This window comes from Uranotaenia lowii, chromosome 2, assembly GCF_029784155.1.
Source record: "Uranotaenia lowii strain MFRU-FL chromosome 2, ASM2978415v1, whole genome shotgun sequence".
Taxonomy (NCBI): Eukaryota; Metazoa; Arthropoda; class Insecta; order Diptera; family Culicidae; genus Uranotaenia; species Uranotaenia lowii.
The window spans coordinates 421404752-421426631 of record NC_073692.1 but is presented as its reverse complement, the minus strand read 5'-3'; the positions used below and the strand labels follow the sequence as shown (position 1 = coordinate 421426631).

Below are 21880 nucleotides of genomic sequence, written 5' to 3'. Positions count from 1 at the left end.
TCTACTTCTAAATTTTGATTATTTTTGTTATTATTCTCAACAACATTACAATCTGTTTTCTTCTCGTTTTCTCAATATGTTTATTTTTGTGTTTTCTATCTCCTTACCATTTATTCTATTCACCTCTTCCCCTCTTTACAAAACTTTTGACTTGTTATTTTCTATTAATTTTTTCAGATCCTTTTCCGGCGTGTTGTTGCACCATTATCTTTTTGAATTTCTTGTTCATTACTGATCTATTGACTCCCAATGTTTTCCTTTTTCATTTATTATGTATTTTTATGATTTGTTTTATTTTCATGTTTATTAGTCTTTTACCATTTTTTACCAATTTTAAAGTATTTTGAGTTATATTTTCTCTCTCTCTCTCTTTAATGAATGGTTTCAATAGATCAATAAAGTTATCTCTTTTTCTTGATTTACTTGACCCATCTTATTTTTCCTATTCTCTTACACTCCTTTTAATATTTTCACTCATTGCATTGATCGAATATATTCAAATAGGCATCATAGCAATTCCTCACTACTTTTTCTTTTTGCGGTCTCGCTTCTTTTTTTTTAACATTTGAAAACCTACCTTCATCTTCATGGCATTATTCAAATATACTTTTTTTCTGCTGCCTTTTTCTCGTTTCTACTTGTTACTTTTCCTGTACATGTTTATCCTATTTTACTCTAAGCTTTTTTTTCTTCTTTTGATTTTAAAAGGCAATCCTCTCGTGTCTGTGATTTATCGAATTCTGTCTCAATTGAAGTTCTTATTTTTTTAAGTACTCAATTTTCTTATAAAATTTTTCAACAATTTTTCATTTCCACTATTAGCTTTTTTTGTCTCGTGCTATTAATATGACCTTGAGCCTTTATCCGTTTCAGTATTGCACAAATTCTTCCCTCCTTCACTTTATGATTTTCCTGACTCTAAGCTTCCTCAATGGTTTAGAATTCTTTCCATGGTGACCTGACCATGAGCGTTATTCTCAGATTCAGGATTTTTTTTTCATTGAGACCTGATCACTTGAGCTGATTCTCAGATTCAGCATTTTTTTTTCATTGTCACCTGACCATGAGTCTGTACTCAGATTCTAGATTTCTGTTTTTTCATTAACCTGACCATGAGCCTTTACTCAGATTCAGGATTTTTGATTTTTCTTCAACCTGACCATGAGCCTTTACTCAGATTCAGGATTTTTTTATTTTTCTTCAACCTGACCATGAGCCTTTACTCAGATTCAGGATTTTTTTTATTTTTCTTCAACCTGACCATGAGCCTTTACTCAGATTCAAGCTTTTTATTTTTCATCCACACCTGACCATGAGCTTAAACTCAGATTCAGGTTAGTTAAGTTTCTCCGATCGTGAGCCTCACTCTATTTCAGGATAGCTTTTGCACTTGCGCTTTGTTGAAATGTTTTTTTTTTCTGCTCGCAGTATTAAAAACATTTAATCGTCTTCGGTTTAGCAAACTTTACACCTCTGCTGACAAGTCACTATCTTGCCCACTCGACCAGGGATAAACTTCACAACCATCGTCAGAGAACCACCACCGTCATGCATCGCTATCGCTCTTCCATCACCATCGTCCTTTCAGCACAACCGTCCTTCCATCGCCATCGTCCCTGTACGAACATCATGCTGCCACTGCTGTCACTGTTTTTTCCTCGATCCAAAAAGAAAAAAAGTTCAAAATACTCTTTCCAAAGGAAAGGCAGTGCTCCTGTGTAGGTCGCCAATGTGCTGTCTTTGATGTTCTACGTTTGCCGTTTCTCTCTAGACTGACCCTTGCTCTTTTTTTTTTCCGGGATTTTCATCCCTTAGGATGATTCATCCCTTTTCCTTCCGTGGCTTGTAATTGTATTTTTTTTTCCTTTTGTATTTGCATTTTTTTTTTGTTTGTTTGTTTTTTTTTGTATTTTTTTTTTGTATATACATTTTTTTTTTGTTTTTTTTTTTTTGTATATTTTTTTTTGTATTCTTTTTTTTTTGTATTTTTTTTTAAATTTAGGAAAGGAGATTGATAAGAAATAGAAAGATAGGAAAGAGGATAGGACAGAATATAGATTTCAAATTTCAGCAAATAGGTTGCTCTTTCGGAGAAAACTTATTACTTTTTCCTCTTCGTCTGGGTCATTTGAAAGAATTTCGCGAAGGCTGTTGGAGAGATCACTGTCGGTTCGAGCTTGTTGGTAGATTTGGCACTGCACTAATATGTGCTTAACGGTTATCTGTACATTACAGGCATGACATACTGGAGGGTCCTCTTTCTCCATCAGATGACCATGGGTCAACCTTGTATGCCCGATCCGCAACCGTGTCAGAGCACGCCGTTCGAGGAAAGCTTTGCGGTCGGTCCAAGTTGAGATACAGTTCTTTACCTCTCTTAATTTATTATCCCGACACCTGTTCCATTCATTGCTCCAGGTTATAGAAAGGAATTCTTTGAGCCAGTGAGAGACATCTGGAGAAGGGATAGGTATGTTGGGTGGTTCATGTTCACTACCTTCGGAAGCAAGACGGTCAGCAGCTTCGTTGCCCTGGATGCCGACATGGCCGGGTATCCAGCATAGGATAATGTTTTTCTGTACAGCAAGATCGGATAGGTCACTTATCCATGGGTGTTTTATATTTCCGGCCAGGACAGCTTTTAATGCACTGGCCGAATCGGAAAAAATTACAGATCTAGGATGGGGGCAAAGGTCTTGTGCAGCTCTCAAGATGGCAAAAGCCTCTGAGCTAAATACAGAGCATTTGGGTGGTAAGGCAAGTGCTAGGTTAGCGTTGTTACTGAACACACCACATCCCACACGACCATCAGTGGATTTTGAACCGTCGGTGTAAAATTTAGGAAGGTGTTTATACTTTCTTTCTACAAGATGATGAAAAAATGACCGGGCAATTGCGGGGCTGCCTCCGGCGCGTATTTTGGAAAGAAGGCTTAAGTCAACCTGTGGGGTTGGGGAGTTAAATTTGCGGGACCTGGGTTCGGGGCGAGGTGCAATGTCGGGAAGAGACCCTTGGTATTTTTGTAAAAAGTTCCCGGCTCGCCTGACCAGAGGGACATCAGGGTCCCGACCATAGGATAACCAACGGATAGCTTTGGCTGATAGGTTTTTGCAGAGGATATATTCGAAGGGAACCTGACCACTTTCGGCCATGAGGGACAGAATAGGACTACTTCTGAAAGCACCGCTTATGATACGGACGGCTTGGTTGTATACTGGTTCGAGACTTTTTGTAATATGATCACCTCCAACACTAAAAATGCCGAAACCGTGAAGCATTGTTGGCAAAAGCCATCCGTGGAGAAATCGAAACAACGACGCGCGGGATCCAGCGCCACTGGCACTACACACCTTTCTGAGAATGTTAAGTTTCGGAAACGAAGCTTGACGGACTCTGTTACAATGACGTGTAAATCTAAGACGATCGTCCACCCAGACGCCCAAGATGCGGGCTCCGTGGACAAGAGGAATGATCTTGCTGTCCATCACGAGGGGAAGCAGTCTGTTTAGCCTTCTTTTCTTGTGGCTAAAGTGCATTAGGCTAGACTTGTCGGGGGCAAAATTAAAGCCCATAGTAGGGGCCCAGTTAGCTATTTTATCAACAGCGGTTTGTAGACGTTTTCTGGTTAGTAGTGAAAACGGGGAGATAGAAAAAAGGGTGATGTCGTCGGCATAAATAAGAATTTTGATGTTTTCAGCGATAATTTCAAAGAGCGATTGCATTCCAATGAGGAACAGTGTTGGGGCAATGACTGACCCCTGTGGTACGCCGTTTTCGATGACTCTGGACGAGGATAATTTGCCATCAATGAAGACTCTGGCTTTTCGTTCAGATAAAAAGCTTTGTATGAAGAGCCCCATTCTACCGAGGATTCCCCATTCTTTAATAGTGGATAAAATTTTGTGTCTATAGACCCTATCAAAGGCCTTGGAAATATCTAAGGATAGGCACTCAACGTGTTGATGTCTTTCTCGGGCATCGTCTAGGGTTTTTTCGAACATGGTAAGGTGGTCATCAGTTGAGCATCCAGGACGAAAACCATACTGTCGGGTGTCCAAAAGGTTTCTGGATTCAATAACGGAGACCAGACGTCGCTTTACCATTCGCTCAAGAATTTTGCCTGAACAGTTCAAAAGGGTTATGGGGCGGAAACTGTTAATGAGGTGTAGGTCTTGTTGCGGTTTGGGGATAGGAATGATTAATCCTTCTTTCCATTGAACTGGAATTTCTCCTATATCCCATATTTTGTTCAGTATTCGTAGGAGATATGCTTTACCAACGGGTGGAAGGTTTTTTAATAGGGGATAGCCAATTTCATCCTGTCCAGCCGATCGCCCCTTCACCTTTTGGAGGGCTATATCAAGTTCATGTGAGGTAAAATCGGAATTGTATTCAAGGATTAAGTCGGTTTTAAAATCAATGGAGGAGTTGTTGTTGTTAGAAGGATCAGGAGATGAGATGGATGAGAAATGTTGGCAAAAGGATTCGGCTAAAAGAGAGGGATCGTTTGAGTACTGTTGGTTGATCAGAAGCTGGAAGCGACTAGTGCGATTGGTCCCACTCAGGCGTTTAATCTTTTCCCACAATTTGGCGGAAGGTGTGTCGGGATTGATTTCCTCGACAAATTCCCTCCAGCTGTTACATTTAGCGGTTTTAATAGCTGCCCGTGCAGCTGAGCGTGCGGTCTTGTAATCATTAAGAGCTGTTTCTTTGTTGGGATGGTCAGCTGAGAGGCGTCTCAGCGCACGGAGTTTTTTCCGGCGTAGTTTTATGGCGTCCCGGACTTGGGGGCCCCACCATGGGACAGATCGTTTGCCAGGAACACCAGTGGTTCGTGGTATGTGTAAGGCAGCTGTATCAAAAAGAAGTTGGGAAAAGGATTCAGGGGTGTGTTGGGGATCTTTATCAAGGGCTCGTTCGATATCAATTTGATACCCGACCCAATCGGCGTCTTCATATTTCCAACGCGGTCTTGTAGCAACTTTTGGAGCCGAGTGTTCGAGGGAAATTATTAATGGATAGTGATCGCTCCCATGGGTGTCATCAAGGACCCTCCAACTGAATTTTGATGCGATTTGCCAGGATACGAGGCTAAGATCTAAGGCAGAGGTGTTTCCGGTGGAGGGGTCAATTCTAGTAGGCAAGAGGTTATTTAGTATTGTTAAGTTATTGGAATAACAGAAATTTTCTATAAAAGAACCTTTCCTATCGGTTCTATGACAGCCCCAACTGGTGGAGTGTGCATTAAAATCACCTAAGATAAGCACTGGTTGAGGTAGCTGTTCAAATATTTCTTCCACTTCTTTGGAGTAGTCATTGAAGGATTTTTCGGGTGAAATATAGATCGATAGTACTGTTATTTCAAAGGGCGATTTAAGACGGATGCAAACTGCATTTAAAGGGGAATCAATGGGAATATTGGAGAAGGGGTAGCCAGTTTTAACAGCGATACAAGATCCTTGACCAAGGTTGGTATTCAATAATAGTTTATATCCTTTGATAAACGTTTCAGAGATCTGATTTGGATGAGCAAGGGTTTCTTGAAAGGCAAGGATAATAGGTGAGAATTCATTGATCAGTAATGGAATTTCAAGAGCTCGTGCTCTTAAACCTCGTAGGTTCCACTGTAGAGCGAAAGGGGTTTTTCGTATTGGGGTGGGTATTCTGGGGGAAGAGGAATCTGGGACATTGAGGGAGCTTGTTGTTAGGGAATTGATGTTCAATGATAGGGCTTCGTAAGAGGGAACGTTATTCTGGGGGGATATATCTGGAGGATTGATATTTGATGTATCAGCCATGGTGATAAAATAAGGGGTTTAAACTTACCAAATTTTAGAAGGAAGCCTAGGAGGGTTCTCTACCATGAGGCCGTTCGGTTATGTTAGACTTACTTGTTGGGAGAGCCCGTTTCTTTTTTGGTGTCGTGGGTTTTTTCTGGGAATCATCAGAAGATTTCTGGGAATCATCAGATGATTTCTGGGAGCCTCGGTTCCGTTTGGTTGTGGATCTGGTTGTAGATGAGGTGTTTTCGCTAGTTTCGGTCACCATGGTGGTGACAGAACCGTCAGAGGATTTGTTGTCGGTTTCGGAGTCAAAATCGGTCATAGGTTGGAGTTCGTTTAGGCGAGCAGTGAGAACGGCGATTTGTTGTTCCAACTGCAGAATGCGGGCATCCTTTTCTTCTGCTGTGGCTTTTGGTTTGGTTATTACTAACCGCTGTTGTATTTTACTGGGGACGTTTTGGGCAGAGAGACATCGAGAACGAAATTCTTTAACCGCAGCTGCCTGAGAAATTCCCAGATCAACCCGGATTCGGACAATTTCTTGCTCTTCTTGTTGGACAGGGCTAGAACGATCTCTAACGGAATGCGAACCATCGCAATTAACACAGTGGGGAGTTTTCGGACAGTTGGGATGTGAGGGAGATTCACCGCAAATTAGGCATATTTCAGGATGCTTGCAACGAAGTTTGGTGTGACCGAATTTGCCACACTTGAGACACATAAGTGATCGAGGGTAATATGCCCGAGTTGGAACCCTAACGTAACCAAAATAAACGTGTGTTGGAGGAATTGTTCCTCTAAATGTAAGGACCATAGAGTTTGTTGGTTCCTCCTTGCCGTCAACTTTTTTCACGAAACGGTACACTTTTATTACATGTTGGTCGAGTAGATTATCGAGGATTTCCTTATCCGAAAGTCCAAAAACTTCCCGGCACGAAACTACGCGTTGGCAAGTGTTCAATGTAGGATGGGAGCTAACGGTGACGGGGGTTCCGTCAATAAGCTCCGTCATACGTTCCAATTTGCTGAACTGGTCTGGGCTACGCACTTTTAGTAAATAACAGTTACCACCATCGATAGGATTCGCACCATCGATTTTGCCCACCGCACGATCGATAGATTTAGCGATTATAAATGGATTAGCTGGAAGCTTCACTTTATCGGCTGGTTTCATTAGTAGAAATTGCAAGTCCCCATGCAATCCATTTGGATCCATCCACGAAGGGAGAGTTCTTCGAAAAGCTTGTCCGGGATCGGTTTGCCCACCCCAAGGTGGGTTTCGATCCGCCATAATGGCGAGAAACTCAAGAAAGAGTTCAATCAGAAGTCAATTTCACAATACACAATGTCACTGAAAAGTTGCTTGAGATGGATGTCTGTGATAGAAAAGCACCGAAAAGATAGTCGAGAACGCTACGAACAGCACGCGATAATAACGAAAAGCGTCTGAACTCGTCAACGTCGCAAACTGAACTGTGACCCTTGCTCTCGCCTATGCTCAATATTTATACTGTTACATACTCTTGGAACACTTATCTCATTGTGTGAGTTTATCTTATTATTCAGGATGCCACGCATAATTTCTCGAATCCTCCTCCTCTTCCTCCTCCTTTCCGTCTTCCCAAAAAAGAAACAAAAAACATTTCTTGTACCCCAAAAAACTAAACTTTTTATGTGCCTGGTTTGGAACGCTGTTACTCCAATTAAAGTAGTTTTTGGTTCTATTCAAACCTTATTTAACATCTTTTCTGTCCCTAAAGCTGATATAATAAGAAAAAAATGTGCTGCACAACCGCGGGTAAAAAGGCATGGAAAAGTAAGTAATTCCGCTCAAGATCATTCACCCTATAAAGTCTAGAACGTTTTCGAAAAAAGCATATCAATTTTCGTGACGTCGCAACGCATTCTTTATCCGAGTGCAACTCGCAACCTTATAAACTGATTTTCATTCTGAAAATTGCATTGAATTTCTCTTAAAAAGCTGAAGAGACCTCAAATTTCCGACAATATGTGACGTTTCAATGAATCATGAGTTGAAAAACTGTAGAATTTGAGTGCAGTAATAATTCTATGTCTCATATCATGCATAAATTATGGCTTTTTTAACATCATTTTGCATTATATTTTGTTTATAAATGTACATTTTTGACAAAATTATGTTTCAAATCAAGAATAATTGTCAACATCAATTTATTTTCATACTAAAATTTTTAACTTTCAATGATGATAAACAGTGCTCTCAAAAAAGGGAACAGAAATCCTTTAGATGGAAAATTCAACTCAAAATATAACCTTTTTGATGGTGTGCAATTTTTTTTAAATAATTCAAATTAATCAAAATCGGTTCTTCAGATGAGGGGTGTTTGTAACGGGTTCTTCATGTTTTCCATAACTCCAAATTGTGAAATTAAATAGCAAATGAAAGCCTTTCCGAAGATTTACCGAAGACTATATGTGTAATCGGTGCCACTACTCGAAGCTAGTCAAGGTCATGGGACAAAACGAATGCCCCAGGGTGAATATTTTATTGAAGACAAATTGTGCGCGCTTTTGGATCTTTCGTTTGTTCAAAGAAAGAGTATATCTTCGTCCCAAAACAATGGATTTGATCACGTCACCGAGTTTGTTCGCCGAACTTTGAACCTACATATTGACGACTACTACCATGTTCATCAATGGGCCGCAAAATGATATCTCCAATTGACTGGACTCATCGGTATTAATGATTTACTCAATTTCTTTTACATTTATCATTTAACTTAATTTTTTTTCCTTTCTGTTTTACATACAACATAAGTGCATCAATTAATTTCAGACATCAGTTCCCATTTCAACCATTTGTTTACACTTTTCTAGGGCTCATCATACTATGTAACATTATCATATCACACGTCAGAGCACGTGACGCGAAACGATCAAACTCATTTTTTCATATTTCCAAAATGGGGATGCCTGAAGCACTTCGTGACCTTGACGTTGACGGAGGCAGCAGGTAATAAAAACACATTTCACACGAGGTTTTGACGAGAGGTCTTAAAAAATTAGCATATTTTTCTAATCGAGGAGATCCATCGTCTCGGCGCAGATAAGCAAGCATTATTATGGTCAAGCGCAGCAGCAGTAGTGTTCGTCATATCTAATTCCACCAAACTACACGCCCATTGATGGTTTTGGCTCGCGTGAAGCGAAGAAAGTAGTGATCCATTCAAAGGTGACTTTTTTGGTTTGGTTGCCTCAAAATCAAAGAAACTGGTTTGACGGGTGCAACGATGACAGGCTCTAAGATTATAGTTGGGAAAAAAGTAACTCATTAGGTACAATTTGGTACAATTATGACTAATAATTTCATTCAATATTCAGTTTAGGATTTCAGAGTGACTATGATTTAAAACTTAAATTTGGTATACTAAATCAGAAAGGAGATCGTAAAAATTGATGGGGAATCAATTCGCATATTTGCTCTATTCAGAAAAGTTGATAATCAATTCTGAGAACAAAGGTTTTAAATCCTTGTTTTTGTTGTTGTAGGTTTATTTTAAGAGGGTTCTTAGCCTTCAACTTTTACTCTCATTTATCCTCATTTATCTTTTTAAAACCTTGAATCTTTAGACGTCATACAAAAATTCCACAGTGAATGACATATATCCGAATATTTTGAATTCAGTATCATATGCTAAAAATTACTGGAAAACACAAAAAATTCTTTTCTATAGTAAAATTTAAGAAAATAAAGAACTTATTTCCAGTTAGCTACCCGATTATAACGATGTCTAATTGTCAAGGCCAGGGGAAGGATTCGCTTATTGGCGGTTGTGAGTGAGGGGAGTGCGCTGGTTTGAAATTTGGCCTTAGCGAAATCTTCTTAAGTCAGGATTCGCTAAAAAGTGATGGGGGTGGTTTCCAGTTTTAGGCACACTCCACCAAGGTCGCCGAAAAAAAAATTCTGTGTCTTGTCAAAAAAAAATTCAGAGTTTCTGTGATTTTACCTAAAAATTCTGTGATGGTTTTCTGTGACGCTATTTCCTTAATTTTCATTAACTTCCATGAAAAGTTGGTTCTTTTTAACATTTTACCTGAGCAAAATCGATCAACCTTGCTAATCTTATCATATTCATCCAATCTAAACTTAGAAATCTAAAATTTATATTGACTTGAAAAATTAAAATTTTGCAAAAACGTAAAAAATTAAAAAAAATGAAATCTGAATCTGAAATCTGTGAATATTGCCAAAATTCTGTGTTCTGTGACAAAGATTCTGTGATGAAAATTTGCTCAAAATGCTGTGAAATTACAAATTTTTCTGTGATTTCGGCAACCTTACACTCCACCTTGACGTGAAATCGCTTTTTTGGACTATTCTGAAGTGCTATCATTCTAGAAGTCAAACAATTAACTTGAAAATAAAAAAAAAATAGTAGCAAATGGTTGCAAATTGAGTTTCCTTCAAAATGAATATATTTTGGCCATTAAAAAGTTTATGTTGTTTGTGTAGTTTTCGATTACTTTTGTGACGTGAATTCACGGTAGAATTGACCATTTCTGACTGTTGTTCATAGATTCTCGATTGAACAACAACGAACAAAGTTATGCTTCTTTCGAGTTGGGACGTGAATTCATTCAGTTAAAAAAGAACAGAGCACTACTCTGAATCAAGGTTGCCGAAATCACAGAAAAATCTATAATTTCACAAAATTTTAGGCCAAATCTCATCACAGAATCTGTGTCATAGAACACAGATTTTTTGGAATATTCACAAATTTCACAGAATTTTAAGATTTTGGACGTTTTTTCAAAATTAATTTTCTAATATCAATTCAAATTTTGGATAACTATCTATAAATTGGAGAAATATGATAAAAGTGATGATGTTAATTGATTTTTCATAAGAAAAATGTAAAAAAGACGCAATTTGACATGACTTTTGAATGAAATTAATGGAAAAAGCATCACAGAAAATCGTCACTGAATTTTTGGGAAAAATCACAGAAAGTCAGAATTCTTTTTCGTCAAAACACAAAATTTTTTTCGACAACCTTGCTCTGAATTCACGTCACGAAATTTCAAGATATTCTGAAAATCTTTTTAGAACTTTCAAATTTCATGTACCCCAAGCAACCAGAATTCCCTTAAAAAGGTTCCATAGAAGCTTAATCAGCCCTCGTTTGTGTCTGAAGAGAATGTTAATCAGCCCATAATTTAAGTTCTTAAAGCTACTTTCAAGTTCGTTTAGGTGGCTGTCGAGAACGCTATTCAGCTTCTAAGGGAATGTCAAGGAACTTCTACGCGCCGAAAAAAAAAATCCGATTGACAGATTGCTCTGACATTCAGATGTCAGATTGCTAGGTTGCCGGTCTATCATGGTCTATCTCTTTGGTTTTAATTATATTGTTTTGATAACGTCTAGAGAATTGAATCGCTGCTCTCTAGGTTGCAATGAAACTCACCAGCCTCTCGACCTATCCAGCAATAGTTCATTGCCACTGTAATAATTAGTACTTGAATGTAATGTCATTTGAGATGATTGAATAGGTTGGTCAATAGATTGTACCTTATTTCGTTTAAAGGACTTTCAGAACACAATATGAATAGTAACAAAAATCAACAAAAATCGCATCATCAAAAATTTTTTCGAATATCTTAACATATATAAGAAAAATTCGAAAAAATCTTGAATTCCATATGTAAATATCAGTAAAGATACAAACAAAACAAATACCATGACAAGAAATTGACAGACATTTTTGACATGTCGCTTAGAATTCCCACACAGGTTCTTTAAAACACCTTCAAGTATCTTAATGGTGCGTTTTAGAACGTTACGCGAACGTTATCGACCTTCTTGAAAGACATTTTTGACAAGTCGCTTAGAATTCCCATATAGGTTCTTTAAAACACCTTCAAGTATCTTAATGGTGCGTTTTAGAATGTTACGCGAACGTTATGAATTATTGAAAGAAATTCCATTAAAAGCGCTTAGATGTTCCGTTATCAATAGTTTAACCTTTCAAAAGGCGATGGAAGTTCCTGAGTAACTTTTACGCGACAAGAGTCACCTGAAGCTCCCGTATAATATTTTTTTCAGCCAAATGTGAACTTCGGAGTTCCATCTTTAAGTAAAAATGCGACTTTTGGTTGCTTGGGACACTTTTTAAAGTGATATTTTGTTATTCCGAAGATAAATTATTTTTAGTATCTTTTCCGAACTTTTTCCTTATTTTGACTGGCACTTGAATAACAACATATTGAGAAATCCCACTTTAAAATTACTACTGTTTCTCACAGTCTTGATTTAAAAATCCACCAAAAAAAATTAATTTTTTGTCATTTTTTTTTTTTGTTTTTATTTTGAAAATAATGAATAAATTATAAAATCAACAAAATTATATTCGATTTGTAAAAATCCGACCATCTGGAGGGTCAAAACAACTTTCAGAGCATACTTCCCATATAAAATTTTACAAATAAAAATCAAATTTTGTGACGTGAATTCACTCATTTGCGCTGAAGTAACTCAGCTGGAATCCAACCGATTTCTATAAAATTTTGTGTTTCAGGATCGTTTCATCATTTTCAAAGAATATCTTATTTTTTATTGTTATTCAATGTTAAAGTTTTCTCGTAAAATTAAAAAGTTTCCTTTTTTGTGACGTGAATTCACTTATTTGCGACAGTTTTTGAGCTTTTTAAAACAACCGCAATGGATATTAAAAAAAACCTTTTTTCTACACAATGAAGCAGTATTTGTTGGAGAAGTAGGCGTGTGCTTGAACGGTGAAATTTAGAAAAATCAGAGCTTTGGTAAATTTTTTCCCAAAAATTTGGTTTTGTGAGGTTATCTTAATTTTTATATGACCCATTCCAAGCACCCCTCAACTGGAGAACCGATTTTTATTTTTCATTATCCAAATATAAATTACATAGCGTTAGAAAGGTTATTTCTTGAGTGTCATTTTCCATTAAAAGATTTTTAGCTACCTTTTTTTAGAATTGAGTATGTTAACGTTGAAATTTAAAAATTTTAGTATGAAATTAAATTGATTTTTGCAAATATTCTTTATTTATAACATAACTTTGTCAAAAATCTAGCTATGTCAAAACAAATTACTGCAAAATGATGGTAGAAAAGCCATCTTTTAAGCATGATATAAGATAAATAACAGTTACTGCAAATTTACGCTCTAGAATCGTTGATAAATGTATCTATTTTTAAGCGTTGTGACGTCACGAAAATTCTACTGTTTTTAAATTTATGATTTACTGAAATTTCACATACTGTCGAAAATTGGAGGTCTCTTCAATTTTTTCGAGTGAAATTTAATGCAATTTTTAGATTGAAAATCGGTTTAGCAGGTTGTGAGTTGCACCCGGTTAAAGAATGCGTTGTGACGTCACGAAAATTTATTTACTTTTTTTCGAAAACGTTCAAGACTTTTTACTTCAACACTATGATAGTATTTCTTCAATACAAGTTCAACACAACAATGCGTTTCAATAAACGAATTCTATTATCATGTTTTTAAAGAAACTATTTTTTTTTGCATTAACTTATTTGTTTTTAAACCTTTCTAATAAAACATATAAAACACCGCTTAAAAACGCTTGATTCAAAAATAAACAAACTATCAAACAAATGAAATCCTCATCGATTTTGTAAAAGAATATTTGTGAATCATAAAACAGATAGTTATCTGTGATTTGAATAAAAATCTTGTTAAAGATCAAGATCTTCATATATCTATGTTAGAATGAAAAACACCGCTAGTAGCTTCTAATTCTTTCTGGCACTATGTTCAAACAAAATAAGTTCCATGAAATAAATGTAATGAGATTAAAACAAATCTGGTAAACTGGTAAACTTAATAGATTAACTTTTTTATTGAAAAATTCATAAGATTTTCATAGAAAATTAATTAATAAAATAAATTAAATTATTCTAATAGAAAACTGCTTTTATTGAAATTTCCAACTCAAAGAATGTCACCAGAAAATCTAAATCGAACCCCGTGTTCACATAAAATCTCAAAAAAGAGACTTTGAAAAGAATTACAAAATTTAATAAATTCAAATATTTACTAGCACAAAGTCTTATGCAAAATTTGGGTCAGACTATTCTAAGGAAAGAGGTTGCGCAACGCACCTGAAGTTTGTATGGAATTATGTAGATTTTGTTCGGCATGATAAAAAAAACCATTTCTCGTCAATAATTTAGGTCTTTATCAACCAATTTTTTTTTTAATTTGAGTATTTTAAAACTTTGATTATGATAATATTTCATCTGAGGAACGCGTTTTGATTAGAGTTATCATAAAACAGCTATAACATTCAAAATAAGCGTTGATTAACGATCATTCATGTTTTTTTTGTTTTTGACCCAACAGAAGCTAATTTTTGAAACTCAAAAACCTTTTTAACTAAACCATTGTCGAAATGGGATCTTGAGATAAACTATTTGTCATAATGAAAGTTTTGTGAATGACTATAATTAAAACAAACCAGCTGATAGGGACTTCAGAAATTGGTGCATAACTTGGTTTTAATGTCCTTCCAAACCCAATTTCTCATAATTCTATACAAATTTTAGGCTCATTGTGCCCTCTATTTCCGTGGGTCAATCCCCAAATTTGGCACTGGACTTTGTGTAAGGCTTAGGATCTATTTAAGCTTGCAACTTATAAGATTTTCATTAGATGGCTGATTTAGGCACTCTAGTGTCGATTAACTATCTTTGGAAAGATCGAAGGCTTTGAAATTATCATTTATTTTTCCTTTCCTTTGCAATTAAAGATTAAAAAGATTCAGAAACACATTTCAACGCTTTTACGAATAAATATTTCCTAGTCTTAGTTTTGTCCTAAATAATATTCACATGATCACATAAAAAAAAACTTCGAATAAAATTGATGTGAGCAGTGTTGCAAACCTTATTTGCTTATATGGGCCTTTGAGATAAAATTCCTTTTAATTTTTGGGAATAAATGGATCGATTTCATCACCAAATCACATTATTTATTAAGTTTTTGAGCATTTCAAGTAAATCAAGCATTCATTTTAAGATTAAACTTTGATTTATTTCATGTAGCTAACCATCAAATTTCGTGACGTCACAACGCTTTGCAAAACCCTGCTTTAAAAAAATGGTGCGTTGTGACGTCACGAAACTGAATCGCTCTAAAATAAATTGATATCAAAATTTGAAAAAATCAAAAACAGCTATTTGTTGGTTGTAATGAATCGATACTTTCCTGAAATTTTCATAAAATTTGATCAAATAGAAGAGCAGAAAATTGCAGCGTTGTAAAAAAAACTGAAAAGTGGGAAAAGAGGCGCGTTGTGACGTCACGATTCCTTTTGCCTCTATTTTGTTAACTATTTATTCTATACAAATACTTTTGGTTTCAAATTGTAAAGAATTAAATTTTGACCTTATAATGTACAATTTTTAACAACGTGCGATATGACCTCTAAAACTTACATACAATATACCAAAAAATTTTTTTGCAAACGTTGTGACGTCACGCTGGAATGGGTCATATTCATTTGGAAACTTTTTTAAACAGTGTTGAGTGTCAGTGTTACAATAAAGTAACGAAGTAGTCAGAAATCAATGGTAGGAATTGAACTGATTACTTTCTTTTGATTTTAGATTAAATAATAAGTGCCTAATCTAGGGTTGCCATCCGTCCCGCAAAAGCGGGACATGTCCCGCTTTTTTGTTGAATGTCCCGCTGTCCCGCTTTTTCCTCAAAATGTCCCGCTTTTTTACTTGGAATTTTTTTCCAAAGTTAACTGATTAACACTGGAAAAAAACAGCAACCACCAAATGATTTACTGTGGTAATTTCCATCGACCCAGGATCTACTGTGTTGATTTCCATGCTGCCTTGGAGCTTTCGGTGAGGTCGTCGAGAAATTCTTTAAAATTCTTCTTTTCTCAATATAAGCAACATTTTTCATAACTTATATATGACAGTACTGAATAACTCCAAAGCTCTTAGAATTATAGTAAGATTCTGATTCAGTTAAGTGTTCTTGGAGCACGTTCAATCAATGTTTGAAGAAAATATTGTTTAAGTTGCTTCCAAATAATAATAGGTTATAGAATTATAGAGATTAATTATTTCTCCGGAATCTTAATTGAATTGCCTTATATTATACACCAGTAACCTTTTCAACTCAATTGTCCAGTATTTGAAGTTGGAAGTTTTCTTGAGTTTTCATTTTTTTAAACAAATTACCAAACAAACTAATGTTTATACAAATTACACAAAGGTTACACAAAGTCAAGATTTTATATGCGGTATCAAATCCGCCATTTACATGTACGACTCGAAATATTTTCTCTCACATAACGTGTTAACCGTGGAAAATAACTGGAAAAAACTGAGCAAAATCAATCCGTGTTAAAAATAGACCCTAGTGTACTTTCTATGAAAGACTTTTTATAATAGTATACGAATAAGTTATAAGACTACACATTAGGCTTTTTTAAGAGTTTCTTGAATGTCCCGCTTTTTTCGGCTGTGTCCCGCTTTTTTTGGTGAAATGTCCCGCTTTTTTCTCAAAGTATCTGGCAAGCCTAGCCTAATCCAAATTTTTTTACGCATGTTTCGTTGAAATTTCTCGAGATTTCCATTGAATATAATGAATCAACCAGCAGATGTGAAAAAAGATTACTATTTTTTCAAGATTACTTAGATAACAACAGAAAAGTCATATGTACAAAACTTCACAAATTTCGAATGATTGCCTGACTGCATGAAGAATGGGTTCGAGCATGACCTGTTTGATTTAACCGAAATTTTGGTTCTAAAAGTATCAGGCAAGTTTAATAATAATTTGTATGTTCATAATATTGGTATAACCAATTCATCATCATCAAAAAGGTAAGATGTGATTCATTGATTTTTTTTAAATTTATGTAGAAATGGCTTGACTCTATTTCGGAGATTAGGGGGATTAAGCAGGACACCATAACTAACCTTCAACTGATGTACAAGGGATTGTGGATTGAAGCCAGCCGGAGTGCGTCGACTAGTGTCATGCATGTGATAAAGTTGTGAACATGTCCCTTTCACAAGACTGACACGTGTATCGATCGGTACATACACACATACAATGAAGCAGTATTTGTTGGTTATAAAACGTATTTAAAAAAAATCAATCCATATAAATTAATTAATTATGTTGTAAAAGCTGTCAACATTTACACTTTTTCCAACAACAAAAAAATGATTTTTGAAATTATATAAAACATGTAAAAAATGTATTTTCTCTTTTTTTCGATGGTTTTGTGTGATTTGAATTAACAAAATTATTGATAAGTTTGAGATTTTTTGATGCGCTAATGGATAAAAATAGCTTGTGAGCGGTACAAGCATGTGGAATGTGTCTTTAGTTTAACATGTTTATACAACCAAAGCTTTAAGATAAAAGAGGACAATCCCACTAGGCCACTGCAAGCTTTGTTTGAAAATTTCCAACTTATACATTTTTACACCTCCCATAACATTGTTTGGTTGTATTATTTGCCACAAATAGCGATAAAAATTTTGGAGGCAATTCATTCAGTCCTAAATTAGCGCAACCTGTATAAATTTTGTATGGAAAATTGTATGGGAGAACCAAATTTTTCATTTAAAAATCATCAGAGATGTATTGAAAGTTCTTAAAAATATATTTTTGATATAAGGTTTTTTTTTCATTCTTGCAGTATATTTCATGTAAACTAACCTTAAAACTAACTTTTACTCCAGAAAAGATATTCAATGTTATGCAGAAACAAATTTTCATCATATATTTTTTAACTTAAGTGTTTTGAGAATAAAAAATCGCTCTGCATAGTCAATGAATTTGTTGATTTATTTAACCTTGACAAAAACACTTCTTAGAATTTGTGAAAGCTCTAGCCAGTAAAATCTGCCATTTCTAAATAATTCCCATCGAATTAAGATTTTTTATTTAGAAAAGGTTTTAACTTTTCTTGTGAAAAACTTAGATTCTTCTTATTTAATTTTTAATTAATGCAATTCGGTGAGGTATTAACACACTTAGATTCTTCTCGTGTAACCAAAAAATGAAGCTTAAAAATAGGTAAAACCAATAATTATAGACAAACTACATTTCAAGCTTATTTGAATTTTCTTGATGATTTAATACGCAAAAATGCACTGCATGTAAATTTATGCATCGGTTTATTGTCCATTTAGCATTGCATTTAGCTTAGCTCAGCTTGATTGACTACTCACATCCCCCTTAAATCATTTAACCCGAAACTATTCATACAATTTTTTGAAAAATGGATTTTTCGGTGTTCTTTGAATTTATTGATTAATTTCAATTAAAAAAAGGTTAATACATTTCAAATTCCATGATCTCTGGCGTGGCTCAGTAGAACTAGTTCCACCATTGTCCACTTAGCATTGCATTTCTCGATTTTCACCAAGCTTTACGGTTGACTGATACAGAACTTCAGTGCTTTTGCTTAAAAGTGCATTTACAAATGCAACTTGAACTTGAGAAGACATTTGATCAAATAAACTTAAACAATTTCAAGTTCACTCGCGTGGCAGAAGTTACATCACTCAGTAGGGTGTTTATTGGTTGTTGATGAGAACGCAGACAATTCGGCATAGAAAAATGATGCTGAAAAAATGCTGTTAATATTTGTACGCCCAAATTAAAGTGACATTGTTTTTAGTTTTTTTTTATTTATAGCCAATGTCGCTTAAGATTGTGGTTAAATATAGCTCTGGTCATAAAATGCAGCCACGAGTCTTCGAATGCAACCGTCCAGGTTTTTTTTTTCAATTTTAGAGCTAGTATTTGAGGCTTGATTGTTAATTTCCGAGCCCAACGTTGCAAGATTTGGCCATCATGGGAATAAAGTTAAATGCGCTCTTGCATTGGTCGAAATGAGTTTATCCATGCGCAGCTGGATGTACCCAAATTGTCATCTATGTTGAAGCGCACCCAATCACGACTGCATCGTTTCATCAAAACTCTGTCGTTTTCATGTTCAAACAACTATTTATTGGTCTGATTTGTATCGTTTGGTCGATGTTGGCAGTTTATGATTTTTTAATAACATACGAAAACGATCAAAAGCAAAAAACTTCTGTTAAAATATTTGTAGCTTGCTTGTAGTTGCTTCAGATAGAATTGGAACAAAAAAATGCTTGTATTTCAATATGTATTTTTATATGTATTTTGATGCCTTTGAAAACCTTTCGTTTTGCCTTGGGTCTCCTCTTCATGATAGCCCAGTAGCGGAACTGGAGGCAGTTTTGTGGGTTAAGGTTTTTCGGAACAAAATGATCCCTTCCTCTGTGTTCCACCATTCTTGAACGACTTTGCTGTAATGACAGCTTGCCAAATCTGGCCAAAACATTACGGGATTGACGTGGGATCGAATGAACGGCAAAATTAATTTTTTGAGACGCTTTTTTTGGTATAGTTCCGACGTCATTGTCTTATTTTTAACGAAAACTTTCGTTATTTTGCCCCAGCTGCAAATCCCTGCCAAATCATATATTTTCGTACAAATTTGTCAACAAAAATAAATATAAATTTGACTTAAACATCCCCCCGAGCCGTAGCCAAGTAAAATTTTTGACCTTGGATTTGCCCGGAGTCAGCCTAGGTTTCATCGTCCATCAGAAGACACCCGTCGAACTTGGTCAGCACCTGGTTGACAGCTTCCGAGCACGGATTTTGGCCAAAATATTCTGTTTTATGGTCCGAATTGGCTGACTTCTAGTTCGATACGACTTGATTCCATCCCGAAGTAGAATTCTCCTCACGGTACTAAATATTGGAGCTCCGAATTTTCGGGCCAAATCACGGTTTAATCGTCTTCAAAATCTTACCACCCAGTTTTCGATCGACAGTTCCACTCCGATCATTGGCTTGAGGCTTCCGAATCCCTGTCAATGTTTCCTGATATCGTTTCATAAAGCGCCATACAGTATTTCTAGGCCATTTCAGCTGTTTGGCTAGCCTACCCAACTCCGAAGTTCACATTTGGCTGAAAAAATGTTTTACTTCAGGTGGCTCTTGTCACGTAATGTTATTCAGGAACTTTCATCGCCTTTTGAAAGGTTATATTATCGATAACGGAACTTCTAAGCGCTTTTAATGCAACTTCTTTCAAGAAGGTCGATAACGTTCCCTTAACACTTTCTAAAGATACTAAAGATACAGTACTGATATTTACAAACGGAATTCAAGAAATTTTCGAAAATTTCGTATGTTAAGTGCTTTAAACGAATTATCTTAAATGACATTAAGTTTAAATACTCATTATTACAGTAGCAATGAACTATTGCTTGATTGGTCGAGAGGCTGGTGAGTTTCATGGCGACCTAAAGAGCAGCAGTTCAATTCTCTAGGCGTAAGTAGCTTTTTTAATCAAAACCATATAATTAAAATCAATGAGATATACCATGATAGACCGGCAACCTAGCAATCTGTCATCTGGTTGTCAGAGCAATCTGTCAACCGGATTTTTTCGGCGCGTGGAAGTTTTTTGACATTCTCTTAGAAGCTGTATAGCATTCTCTTTAGTACTTTTAAAAACTTAAATTTTGGGCTGATTAAAACTCTCTTCAGACAGAAACGAGCGCTGATTAAGCTTCTATGAAACCTTTTTAAGGCAATTCGGGATGCTTGGGTAGTTGCAGATCACAATGGGGTTTACAAATAACTATGCACAATTTTTCCCTTCGTTCGGCTTCATTGTAGATTGTTTACAACAGTCGATTTGCGGAATGTCAAAAATGCGTACGTAAAGCTGACAACATTTCCGACACGTGAGCGCCAAGAACTTCCAAATCCGTCCATCAGGAGCGCCACAATATGAGCAAAAGTTTGTTACAATTATAAATGATACAAGCATTAATAGAGTAACAGTTAGTGGTTCAATAATTTTATATGTTTTTTTTTTCAATCCAAAGAAAAACAAATAAAGCTAAATACTTTAGGGAAAGGCTTGAGATATAGCTCAGTTAGCAAGTCAGTTGCTTCCTGAGCCGATGTTCGTGAGTTCGATAAGTTTTTCAATGACTTTCCGCCAACTGCATCTTGGATATAATTCGCGAATGACATAAAGATGTTAAAACAACTATAATCGAAACAAAAAAAAAGTCTCAAAGGTTTCAACATACATCTCAATCAGAAAGCTTCAATAATTTATTTGAACAAACCACTACCGTAACGGCACATCTTTACCTTTTAATCGATTATGACATCTATAGAGTCAACTCGAATCACAAACTCATTTTAAGCAATAATTTCCTGGCGAATCCGTAAACCGCCATACAAATTATCGATTAAATGCATGGTCTAAAAGAGGTCAAGCATGTGGCCAAAAACTTTCAAACGGCGCCGTTGACCCCAGTCTGAGATACTGGTGGACTTTTTTGAGGGTTATTACATTGACTCATCACAGTTCTGCCAAGCCAAGGCGATTTACGAAATTTGCTATCCGGATCGATCGTCAAAACTAATACCACGCGTCGCAACCAACCACCGTACTGCATTTTTAATTTATGTTTTTATCTAATTTCGCACAGATGCTTTTACGACTGCACCACACCGCTGGAGACGGCATGGCGATAGTAAAACTAATTTTAAACACGATCGCCGGAAACCACAAAGCATTGGCTGCGCGAATTTCTCGGCCATCGAGTCAACAGAGACAACAATCTAAGACCACACGTGTGCCAAATTTAGCACAGTTGCTAAAAATTGCCTTCAACGGACCAAGTTTACTGCTTGCCGGTATCTTGCGAAAAACTGAGAAAAATTGTCTCAGCACCGGTTCAATAAGCGATAAAAAAATCGTCAGCTGGTGCCATGAGGTGGATCTGGGCGCCTCTGGCCAACCAGTGATCCAGATTGCCAAGAAAACTAAACAGCTCGTGGAAGGAGCCCGATTTTCGGATATCTTCCTGGTTGCGTTGGCCGCCAGTTTGCAGAAATATTTCGAACAGAAGAGTCAACATTCTCCCAGTGGCGGGATTTCGGTCATCATACCTGGACGAGCTGGAAATGAAGGTTTGAAAACATATTTACATTTTTTTTTATTAAATCGCTCTTATG

At 36.0% G+C, this 21880-nt stretch overlaps 1 protein-coding gene across 1 annotated transcript in view; it reads left to right on the top strand.

Moving 5' to 3' along the window:
• The window catches only part of LOC129746704 (uncharacterized), a 28611-nt gene that overhangs the window by 5414 nt on the left and 1317 nt on the right, over window positions 1-21880 (top strand). The window contains exon 2 of the mRNA XM_055740559.1: window positions 21352-21835. Within this exon, the coding sequence (XP_055596534.1) occupies window positions 21352-21835 (484 nt within the window). The remainder of the gene's footprint in view (window positions 1-21351; window positions 21836-21880) is intronic.